The 11,800-nt window shown below is 43.2% G+C and overlaps 1 protein-coding gene across 7 annotated transcripts in view; it reads right to left on the reverse strand.

The window, feature by feature from the left end:
- Positions 1 to 111: 111 nt before the first annotated feature.
- NFAT5 (nuclear factor of activated T cells 5) overlaps positions 112 to 11,800 on the reverse strand; it is a 58,633-nt gene continuing 46,944 nt past the window's right edge. For 6 of the 7 annotated variants that reach the window (XM_042885852.1, XM_042885850.1, XM_042885853.1 and 3 more), the window contains 3 exons: positions 9,258 to 11,697; positions 7,793 to 8,039; positions 112 to 6,927 (listed from right to left, as the gene is read on the reverse strand). In XM_042885852.1, coding sequence (XP_042741786.1) covers positions 7,801 to 8,039; positions 9,258 to 11,697 — 2,679 coding nt within the window. In that variant the 3' untranslated portion in view covers positions 112 to 6,927; positions 7,793 to 7,800. The remainder of the gene's footprint in view (positions 6,928 to 7,792; positions 8,040 to 9,257; positions 11,698 to 11,800) is intronic. The other variant, XM_042885851.1, reaches the window with a different exon arrangement.

Below are 11,800 nucleotides of genomic sequence, written 5' to 3' on the forward strand. Positions count from 1 at the left end.
AGGGGACAAACCCATGCACTCATGCACTTTTGTCTTTCCAGACAGCCTTTTTTTTTCCCCAGCAGGGAGGTCTCCTTGAAAAGAACCACAACAGGACTTTACACTGCAAAATGAAAACTTTCATTGTTTTATTCTTGACTGCAGCTGTTTACAGAAATATAGTTGCGAGTATACAAATGTCCCAATAGAAGCAAAATATTTTTATTTTTTAATATTCAACATGTTATCACAGGATAGCTAAAAACATAGATGCAAATGAAATATCCCCCTCATAGAACAAACCGAAAGCACTGGGGATCAGTGCTTTGAAAATCCCATCTACGAAAGCCATATACACAGAAATGCACAGGGAATATCTGGTGCTACTTTCACACTGCAGGACAAGGGAAAAGGCAGCTCAGCAGTTGATCAGTGCACTGCAGGAAAACATGGCAGAAAAGGCGGCGCGCCACAAGACAGACGCGGGTGTTAACAGAGGTAGAATGCTCTGATCTGAATGACTGCGGAGCTTATTCATCATCAATGAGCTCCAGTAAAAATGCAGAGTTGTCTCATTTCAAACAGCGTTCAAAATTAAAAAGCTTCAGCAATGCTGTGGGCTTTTATGCGAGACACTGGAACTTGCCTCCAGTTCTATGATTCCTGGGGGGGAGGCAGTGCCTGGGGGCTGCAGGGCACAGCAATGCTGCCTGGCAGCCTGGGCCAGGGGCACGGGGCAGATCCTCACCAGCTTACAGGGGGCAGCTTTGCGGACTAAGGGAAGATAAGGCAATTTTCATCATCTGAACACGGGACCCTTTCCTCACCTGAATTACAACTAACACACACAAAGCCTTCAGTGGGCTAGGTGCTGAAATTTTGGAGGCTAAAGTGAGCACTTGCAAAGAATTTCAGTGAGTATCTCTCAAGAGGCAGTGAAATCCTCTTGTTCCTCACCTCGTCCCAGCACATTGATATGTTATGAGCAATTTCATCAACTGTGATAGCAAAAGCTACAGATCTCCATCTCCAGAAGCAGTGGAAATCATCTCAGAGAAAAGAAACGAGGACGCTACCTTCCGTTTAGCAGAGATGCTTTGACGACACCTGCACCAGGACAACAATATCTACAGATCTGCCTCATGCCAAACTGAAGTGGGGTCGATCAGATTTGGCCTGAGGAGTCATGGTGGACAAAGCACACGCTGCTGAGCTTACAATCTGGGTTTCCTTTTAGGGAGCTCAACTCCTCAGACAACCTGCAGGAAACTGGTGTGGGCCGGGACAGTGTTTCCCATAGGGCGGAACTGGGGGGGGCTTTCACAAGGCTCCTATGAGACAGTGCTCCAGATAGCAACTACTTCAAAAATAAGAACAGCTTGAGAGATGCTCCCCTTGCATGCAAGCATCGGGGCAAAGAGAAGAGGAATGCCTACAGACTAAGCCTCAGCATCATCACCCAACTGCAGCCCACGCTGAGCAGCCGCTGACATCCCTTGCTAGGCAAAGATTCATAAGCCCACGGTAAGAGTACTGCTGGTGTCAGCTCAGCTGAGCACAACACCACTGCTCCGTGCCTGCAGGAGCTGCTCGGAGGCGCAGGCAGGAAGCAGTGCTGCTCTAGGAGAGCACTCAGAGCACGCAGAGGACACGGGGGTGCGGGCTGACCCGGCACTGCTGTCGGTTCACACCGCATTTGCAACTATTAATAAAAATATACAAAAATACAAAACTGTATAGCTGATTTCAACAGCCACTTTAACCCCACGGACATGAGTGACCTTCAGAAGCAGAGACGGCTTCTGAAGCAACGCTACCAACAGTGCCACACGTACAGTACTGAAAGGTGTCCTGCAGCTACCAAGGAGCTGCTGCAAAACCTCAGGAAATATGAAAAAAATGGATATAATTCAAGGTAATAAAAATGTAAATACAGCAGTACTCTACACGTCTACTGACTATTTATAATAGATATACGACTCCTCTATATACATATATACAATCCTCAATATACAGGCGTTGCCTATTTACACACCTACACTGACTGTACGAAAGGAAAGGCCTCTCCTCTCCTGTGTAACCCCTCAGCTGGCTGCTGCCACACACAGCCAGCAGAATCCACCCGAATGGGAAGATGAAGCACTCTCAATCTATCCCAAAAGACAACTCCAAATTAGAGACAGCCCCCGAAACAAATGAACACCTTCCACCTACAACTCACGGTTGAGCGCATGCAAAGCGGTTCCTTCTCCTCCCTCTCGCTTCCATCGCTCAGGTAGGCCTGCAATCCTTAGCACTGCTCTCCTGAAATAACTCTGAAAAAATAAACCAACATCATACGGAGACGTGAGACTGACAAACAGGCAGGAAAGTCCTCACCAACTCTTACTGAACGCGCACTGCACGCCTGCACACGCGTTGGGCAGGAACTGTGCTTAGCTTTAGTCCGACAAAAGCTTCTGATTTTGATTTGAAATAAGCCAAAATCCCACTCAACCTGCGATTTCAAGTTTCCTTCAAGTCAAACACAAGTTTCCCACTTGTTTGGTATTCTTTCTGAAGACTCCAGACATGAACGAAGAACCGTTCAGATGAGTTTAATTCTAGAAACTACACCATAAATTCTACCAATCTTTCCTTCTGATCCCATTACCTGAACCAGGGCAATACCCGCCAGTGCAGCTGCCAGGTGCTCAATGTTTCCAGATTAAAGAAAGCCTGCTCAATTTACAGAAGTTTATTGATGTTTCATTCTATCTTAAAACTGAATTACTCTCCATGATTTAAAAAAGTAATATACATATATATGTACACACACACAATGGAACAGCTGGTGATTAAACCTCTACTTGGAAGCAGTAAGGCTGGAATTGTTTCTTGAGCTATTTTGATGTTAAATATCAAAGCACTGGGCTTCATAAACTGCTGGAAGAGTAAGCAGCAAAGGAGCAATTTTAATTAGAAAAAGGTGGAGTTGCTGATGGAGCACAAAGCACCAATAACTTCCTGCCAGATGTTAGCTCATTACTTTGTGTATTATGCTATTCATGCAAAGTTTTCTTTGCTGTTTCTTTTTACTTGTAAAACAAGGTACAGGCAGACATGAACCCAAGGCTGGTGGTTAGCAGATACCCCTCTGTAGCTTTTTATCTGTGCCAACAAATCTCTGTTCTGTAAACCATCAGGTACATAGGCACTGGGCAGACAGCAGAGCATCTACAACTGGAGGAACAACCCACGTTTAGGACGGAGGCTCAGATGGCTTCAGAGAGAGCTCAAGCAGCAAACAAACACAGAAGACCCATCAGAGTAACAGCTCTGTTTTTTCACTTTCCACCTAGAAACATTTCTTGCATTTAACTGCTGCCTTATGTATGATAGTGGGTTGTTTTTGTTTTTGTTTTTTTTACAATAATGCTAGGAACTTCAAATGTTCAGATTAAATGTCTCAGTATCTCCCAGCTTCCTGCAGCAAGAAGGATTGGATGTGACACCACTTCTCAGCTCCATGCCAGCCAGCATCCACCCGCCCTCAGTCCAACAGGCACACCAGCATCAATGTGCACAGGAGTGAACAAAGAGGTTAAAAACGCAGAATAAGCTCCAATTATCAGTATCAACTGTTGTCACGAATGTTCAGGACTCTGATAGCAAACCGATGCAGCTCACACTGCTCTTGTCTCTTTCTGCCATGAAATCCTGCAGGCTGCCCTTAAGCTCGTTGTTGGCTTATCAAAGCCCTCGTTACAGCTGCTTGCAAGCAGCATTTCCAGCACTAATCAACCACCGAGCAATCTTTTCCTTCATAAGACAAATAGCTTTTGTAACCAAATCACGTGTCCAAAGTGTTGTACATTTAAACATTGACCTAAAATGAAACGAGATAAATTTCAACACAATAAATGAAAGGTGTTATCCAAAAGTGAAAAATGTGATAGCACAGCCCTTTTTTTTTTTTTCCTCTTTTTCTTTTTTCTTTTTAAATAAGCCACCTAACATGTGCACACCGTTCAAACATTCCCTTCCCTGGAGCTGCAGCAGTCTTGGTATAAAGTTCTCTTTTGGACACCCAACTTCTGAATTGGAAAATTGGTCCCTGGTGACTTGGCACTGACCAACAACACTTCAGCAAAAGGACACACCCTTCAGAACAAGGGAACAAACTGAAGCAGCATACAGGTGAACGTGTCATTCCTATTACTTCTTCTGTGTATGGAGGCCCCAGATGACACCCGACAGTTTGTCCTGGGACTGGGATCCTGCAAAGCCACCAGCTCATCTGTAGGTAACTGGCTATCGACTTTCACAGCCATCTGGAAGCTGTTTCGGTCCACAATTCTCAGTCTTCTACGCATCCTCAACTAGCATTTAGTCCTGCGAGGTTGCTATTTTCGTGTCATGAACCATAACAGGGTTTTATTAATATTTGCTCTTAGCAGAAAAATATATATATATAAATCACAGGAAGAAAAAGTATGGTTCAGGGTTACAAAGCAGCTCTGGGCAGTACGAAGCAGGGAATTCTTTTTATCGTGATTAAAATTTTAAACATTTTAGCATAATCATAAATTAAAAGTTAAAACATAGAGGCACTAATAATAAAATATTAAATAGACAATGATAGAGGATAAAAGCTGAATGGCTCATTCTGAACGAAAGCCCGTCCTCCGCTCTACGCCTAACTGCTACGGGGCTCTGCACTACACTGAACTGCTGAGTGGCAGACAGCACCGCACGGTGAAGCTTCTCATAGCCAGCTGGAACAAACCACTGCCTGATGGAATGGCGAGAGATGAACAAGTTATTTATGCTGCAAAAGGTACTTAAATACTCAATAAAGACATAACAAATCCCACCCCACCCACTGTTATCAGACGCCACGTTGTGGTAGAACATCAGACAAACTCACAAATTTACCACAAAAATGTGTGGCAAAAAGAATATTTTATATATATGTATATATATAAATTTTTATATTTATGCCAATGTACTCACTCAGTACAAATAGCAAAATAGTATACCATTTCCTAAATACAAAATATAGCTTTCCAAAAAAATGAAACACACATTAGATATAAACCATCCAAAACTTGAACGATTGAAAACTGTATTCAAAATTAAATGACCCAGAGCAGGTCTCTTTCTGAAAAGTTCCCTTCATATCGGCAAGAAGCCTTACTACTGAAAACGTAATTCAATGCCTCTCAATGAGAGAGAGAAAGAGAGACAGAAGAGAAAATGAACGCTGACAGACCGACAAACAGGAAGAACCATCAAAACAAACAGAAACTCTACACGGCTCAACTAAGCACACGAGTTAGGGAAGAAACACAGTAAACAGACGAGAGTAACTTAAAAACCATTTACAGACTATCCTTTGTTATTTAAAATAACAAAAATGAAATATGACGTGATATCAACTACGCTATGCCGAGGCATAATAGCCATACATGACAGCTGTTGGGCTCTAACTGCGTTAACAGCTTTCTACGTGCAGAAGGAGGAGAAACAAATATCCGAATGAGGCTGTAGTGAGATTTCACAACACCTACTGGACAGTTGGAGCACCCAAAAATTCACATGCCTCACAACACACCTGCATGGTTTGGAGTGGGTTGGCTTTACATTCTGTAACGAGTCGATGTCTGACAATCTAGAAGCTGTGCCTAGGGGACTGTCAGGAGGAAAATAACACTTCAAATTTGCAACGAGCTACAGAATGCAGCAGCTCAGGATAAACTGAGATTTTCAAGAATGTGTAAAAATGATTTAATTTCCCCCCATTTGGAGTAAAGTCAAACAGAAGATTTACAACAGCAACAGCTGGAAAGCAACTGGTGAAGGGGGATTCCCACATTTGAAGGGATGCAGAAAAATTGCTCCCTCTTTCCTTAATCTTTATTTCTCAGAGCCTGTTTGACCAAGCATTTTAACAGCACAAGAGTTGGTGCCATGGACTCCTAAAAGCTGCTTCTGATCTTGAAAGGGAGCAGGATATTTCTAACACTTCCAAAAACATAATACGAAACTGAGGAAGAGAGAAGGGAAAGCATAAAGAAGAACAAAAAGGAACAAACGAGTTTGAGAATGAGAAATGCAGCTTCAACTCGTTCTGACCCATCCAGTCAGCATGGGAGACCAGAAGGAGCTGTTTCGTCAGCCAGGCAGAATGTGCTTTTCAAGTTGAAGGTGTTTAAGAGGTTAAGATTTTTAGAGCATAATTTAACTGAAAGCTCCCCTCTGTTTCTTCTGTCTGTTAGAGCCACCAATCCCTTGCTCTGTGTACAGCTACATGTAAGAGACACAGACAACCGTTACTCACGTTCTAGATGGGAAGCACGCACCTCTGTCAGGCCAACCACAGCAGCAAGCAATTCTCTGCTCATTTGTTATGTGTGTCAATATTTTCATTGCCCCTACTGCAGTTAATAAATCAGAGTATTAGCTCTCCCACTTAACTGTAGAACACCCAGTCCCTTCACTTACTGACAGCTACGAGTCACGATTTAGGTCACGGGTATTTGATGTTTCTGCTTCACTAGCTTTTCAAAAGAGTCAAAAGAGGGGATGAGAAGAACGAAGAGAAGGGGAAAAAATAAAGTAAACACGGTAGTATGCATTACCTTCTAACAACAATAATAACTGACCAGATATGCTTTAAATTCAGAGAGCATGCCACTCTCGGCGGGCAGTAGGAGTCAGGTAACAGCACAGTCCTACGCCCCCATAGAACAAAGCATAGCTTTTCAGCATTATTGGCACTACGAATCTTGAATCTCAAATAGTACAGTCATAGCCTTAGGTGCTAGACACTGCAACTGGCCACATGTGTGCTCTTAGAAAAGAGGGCCACTTTTTGACAGAAGCAATCAGTTCCACGCTGCCTAATCCAGAGTCACAAGGTCTGAGAGGATCCAGGAAGTCATCGCCTCTTTCTTCTCAGAATTTCTGCAGAAAAAATAAGCAAGCAAAAACAAGTTAGACCTAACAGAAATCATCTTCCTACTCCTGCACAGTTCCTTCCTCTCATCTTGAAAACGTCCTTTACAAGCAGACATCAAACTACGAGCAAAGATCAGAACTGCACGCTCTTTCATACAGCAGGATTGCCTTTTTTCAAATCAAGTTCATAATTTCACCCAAAACAATTTCACTTCAGTGAAACTGGATGGAATTTAGGATGGCAACTCAATTTTCTAAAGCCAGGTAACATACTGTGGATAATGCTATATTCTGGAGTCCTTCTGCTCTTGGTGCAGCCAAAGGCTCTTTCACCTCTCTAGAAAAGGCATCTTCTAAGAGCAGAATGTTTCCTGCTCGCTGCTAATCCTGTGATCTCATTTTTAACAGACTCACCATGAGACACACTCAACACCCATCACAGTCCTCAGAAACTTGATGTCAAGTTACATTATTGTAACTCAGAGGCCTAACCTCAGAACAGTACAGACTTGAGCTGTGTTATTTACCCAGGAAGCCATATGCTTTTAGCTACAGCCATATTCCTTAATGTTTGTCTGCCAAGCTGTCAGTGATCCACTCACTCCTTCCTACTGAAATACTACACTATAAAAACAGATGACAAAATATACAGCAATCAAACAACAAAACTTAGCCAACTGTTTCACAGAAATACTGACCTTGGACTATTTTAAATAACTCTTTGTTCTACCTGCTGATACAATACTCTCAATTCATCATTACTGATATCTTAGCTGACCCCCTGAAGAATGGGGATACACTCCAATGAAAAACTTGTGAACAGAAGTATGTACAGCAGGAAAGAACCCAGAAGCACAAACACTCTACTTACTTGCCTTTCTAAAACGAGCCGGTCATATTGTTCCCCTGGTTCTGCAGTGAAACAAGCAGATCATCTATTTTCTCAATATTCTGACTGGGTGCCATAGCTGAAGGTAGTGGAGAAGTCTCAGGTATCTGCTGGGAGAGAAGCGCTGGCACGGCTGCTTGTCCCTCGCTCTGCGGCTGACCTGGCTGACTGATAGCCATCAACTCATCAGGCAGTGCAGCCGGGCCAGAAGGCAGCAGCTGGCTACAGTCTGTTAAGTAAAGAACAGCAAGGCAATTTCAGTTTGATTAATGCATATAATGAATTAGCCAACTTCTTTCTACCTATCCCTACTGACTCTGTAGGCTGTTGCAGGCAGTTTTCACGTCACCACCTTTGCTCACTGCTCCCTACAATTATATGCTGGATGTTGTGTTGAGGGACATGGTTTAGTGGGAGCTATTGGGAATAGGTGAACGGTTGGACTGGATGATCTTTTAGGTCTTTTCCAACCTTGGTGATTCTATGATTCTATGCACGGGCTCAAGGTACGCACACTGAATTATGGGCTCTGTATTTTGACCAAACGTTAATATGTCAGAGAAAAGTATTTTGCTAGAAGAAAAACAAGATGTGTGACATAAGAGAAGCACTAAGTGTGCCCACTCTCTGTCTTTGTAAGTTACAGATGTGTCTTTTTCAGGTCAGTCAAGGTATCCTTCAGCTCTTCCTACAAGTCTGCAAGAGTTCACACAGCAAGACACACACTTAGGTACAGCCCTGCAACTGCTCTGTGGTTATCACTTTCTCCCCAGGTGTTTCATAAGATGTTACAATCACTGCATCTGTTGCTTTTAGAGCTTCATAGGTATTCACACCCTTTATGGACAGGTGAAAGGATCTGTATCCCAAAGAACTTACAATAGAGGCTAAATTCAGAGAGGAGATACAGAAAATTGCAAGCTTATAAACTCAAAGGGGTTTCAAATATACATCAATGGAGGCTTTCCTGAACTAAGCAGCTTCAAACATCTTTCCTTTTCAACAGTGTGTGGAAACTCATTGCAGAAATCACAGAAACCAAATGCAGCATGAAGATTAGTGGAGCTGCCTTTAAGAGAACAACCATATTTCTTTCTCTCAGTGTGCGTATATATATATATATGCATATATATAAAGAACGTTTGTATACACCTTCTTAATAATATATATTTTATAACCATATATCTAGATGCACACAGTGTTGTAGGCTGTTTCGGTCATATGCTAATTCTAAGGGTAGGAAAACCAACAGACAGTGAAGCTAAGAGTGCTCTAGCATTGCTAAAAGTAACGTCTGTGCTCAGAGCAACAGGAATAAATACGTATACTCAGCTGTACTGCCACATTACTTTTTGTTTTTTAATTAAACATAATAAAAGTGCATAAAAGTCTTGCAGACTCCCATCAGTAGCTCTTCTAAACTCCCAGTCAGGCATCTACCACTTACTGTTTTGAATGCCAAACAGGAATATTCCTGAAGTCTGCTGAGATGAAGCAGGAGAATTCTGCAGCTGGTTGATAGCACCCCCTGCTGTGTTATGAAATAAAGAAGCTTGCTGCTGTGGAGGAGAAGCAGTTCCTTGCATTCCTGCCATGCTGTTTTGAGAAGAGTACATTGGAGACTGCTGCAGATCTTGCTGGCTCATGCTGTTCTGCAAGGCAGACATGGAAGCTGAAGAGATGAAGAGGGTGACCTGTTGCTCTTGAGAACTCGGTGACCCCTGGACCAGCTGAATCTGGGGTGAGTTATGGAAGATGGCTGGCTGCTGTGCTTCGGCCTGGCTGGATCCAGGATTCTGCAGAGAAGACACTGTAGTTTGACTCTGAAATTGCATGGGCTGCTGTTCCTGGTTTATTGGCGCCATGTTAGTCTGTGGATGAAAAATGGACTGGCCCTGTTGTTCCTGATTAGTAACAGGGTTTTGGTTTGGGTTAAAAATCATGTTCTGCTTTTGAGAAGCAATTGTACTCATTGCATTTTGATTACTGAACATCATGTTCTGTTGCTGCTGCTGTGGCTGTTCTTGAGACGGAGGACTGCTCTGAATAGCAACTATTGAATGCTGAGGCTGGAAGATAGCTCCTTGTTGGTTCTGGGGAATTGAACTGGACTGGATGGAGCCTAATGGTACTTGAGGCTGAAACAAACCTTGCTGAGCAGGCTGAGTCTGTGGCTGTTCCTGGGGAAGCATAGAACTCTGGATATGAGATATCTGTGTCTGCTGTTGGAAAGAAGTTGGTTGCTCAGTGTTTGCTGCTGCCTGAAGAGGAGAAATGGAACTTGGGTTTGTAAAGAACGACATCTGCTCCTCTTGAGTTGCTGGGTTGCTAATTGAAGTTTGGGAAAGGAACATGTTGGCAGACTGCTGATCTTGAGGAACTGAAGAGCTCTGTAATACACCCATGGTGCTCTGTGAATGGAACATTGGACGCTGCAGTTGATCTGACGAATTAGTATTGGTCTGGTTGTGGACAATGGAATTTGGACTGTGAAAAATGGAGCCTTGTGCCTCCTGTGATATATTCTGAGTATCACCAATAGGATTCTGAGAGTGAAAAAGCTGAGCCTGTGAGTGTGGAGATTGCTGCATAAAGTTTGCAGGCTGAATAGACATGATCTCTCCGCCCTGCTGGAACAGACCACCTGCTTGCTGCTGAGCTCCACTCGGCTGAACAGTCATCATGTTTTTGGTAGATGAAAAGAGATTAACTTGAGATTGACCTTCTCCACTGTGCTGCATTTGAACCATGGTCTGAAATACAGAACTCTGCATCTGTTTACTCTGTCCTGAAGCTTCCTCTCCATCTGCAGAACTTGATGCCTGAAATATAGCAGGTCCGTTGTTGTTGACCTGCTGCTGAGCTGTAGAATTAGTCTCACTCCCAGAAACACCAGGAGACGAAGAGAATAATTCGCACTGCATTTGCATGTCTTCGCTCGTTGATAACCCACTCATTAGATGAGAAGCCTGCTGGTAAACAGGTGACTGCTGGAGGGCTCCATTCCCTGAAGTTGTTGAAGAGAACAAATCGGACTGCATCTGTGTAGCAGCCTGGCAAATGTTTTGCTGGATTCCTATCACCATTGCTGCAGAAGTCTCCATTGCCTGCTGCTGCTGCTGTTGCTGTTGTTGCTGTTGCTGATTGGACAATGTATTTTCAGGCTGTGAATGAACATTTTCACCTCTTCCAGGCAAAAGGTTCTCTGGTCTGGAATGGACAGCTGTATCTGACGAGGAAAATATCCCAGGATTTACACTATTTTGTATCTGACTAACTTGCTGAAAGATATCTGCATTTAGCTGATCTTGAACATCCTCATTACTGTCAGACCCAGAAAATAAAACAGAAGATAACTGTTGTTGAGCTTCCAGTACCTGCTGCACCAAGTCTACATTTCTACTGCTGCCTGTGGCAGTGTTAGTTGGAAAATTTCCAGCCTGCAATTGCTGTATAGTGTTCTGCAACTGACTCACACCACTCGCTGACGAGAAAATACTTGATGAAATCTGTTGCTGTAACGCCTGTGCTGGTTCTGGTAGTGTAGATTGTTGCTGCTGTGAAGCATCAGCTAATTGTGACAAAGTGACTACTGTGCCATCTGACTGCAAGACTTCTCTGGTTTGGGAATCTCTTGTTTGGAACTGTGCAGCTTGCTGCAATAATGTGTCACTGTTCTGCAGCTGACCTGGAGTAGAGACAGATGAAAAGCTACCAGGCTGGGTAATGTCCTGCGTTTGGATAGTAGTTAGAGTCTCTGGATTATAAACCTTAGGCTGTATTTGTTGCTGCTTTTCATTTTCAGAAGGTAAATGGGAAGCAGAAGTTGGTATGCCAGGCATACTGCTTTCTAAAGTTTGCTGAGTTGGTCCAACTACTTTCGAAGCCTGAAAAGAGCAGTGATACATTAAGCAATTCACATGCTTTATCAAGTTGCATTGATACTATTTCCACCAACTGATAATGCTCAGGAAAGACAATAAAGTATTT

This window comes from Lagopus leucura, unplaced genomic scaffold (genome assembly GCF_019238085.1).
Source record: "Lagopus leucura isolate 7727_CA_CO unplaced genomic scaffold, USGS_WTPT01 Super-Scaffold_100053, whole genome shotgun sequence".
NCBI lineage: Eukaryota > Metazoa > Chordata > Aves > Galliformes > Phasianidae > Lagopus > Lagopus leucura.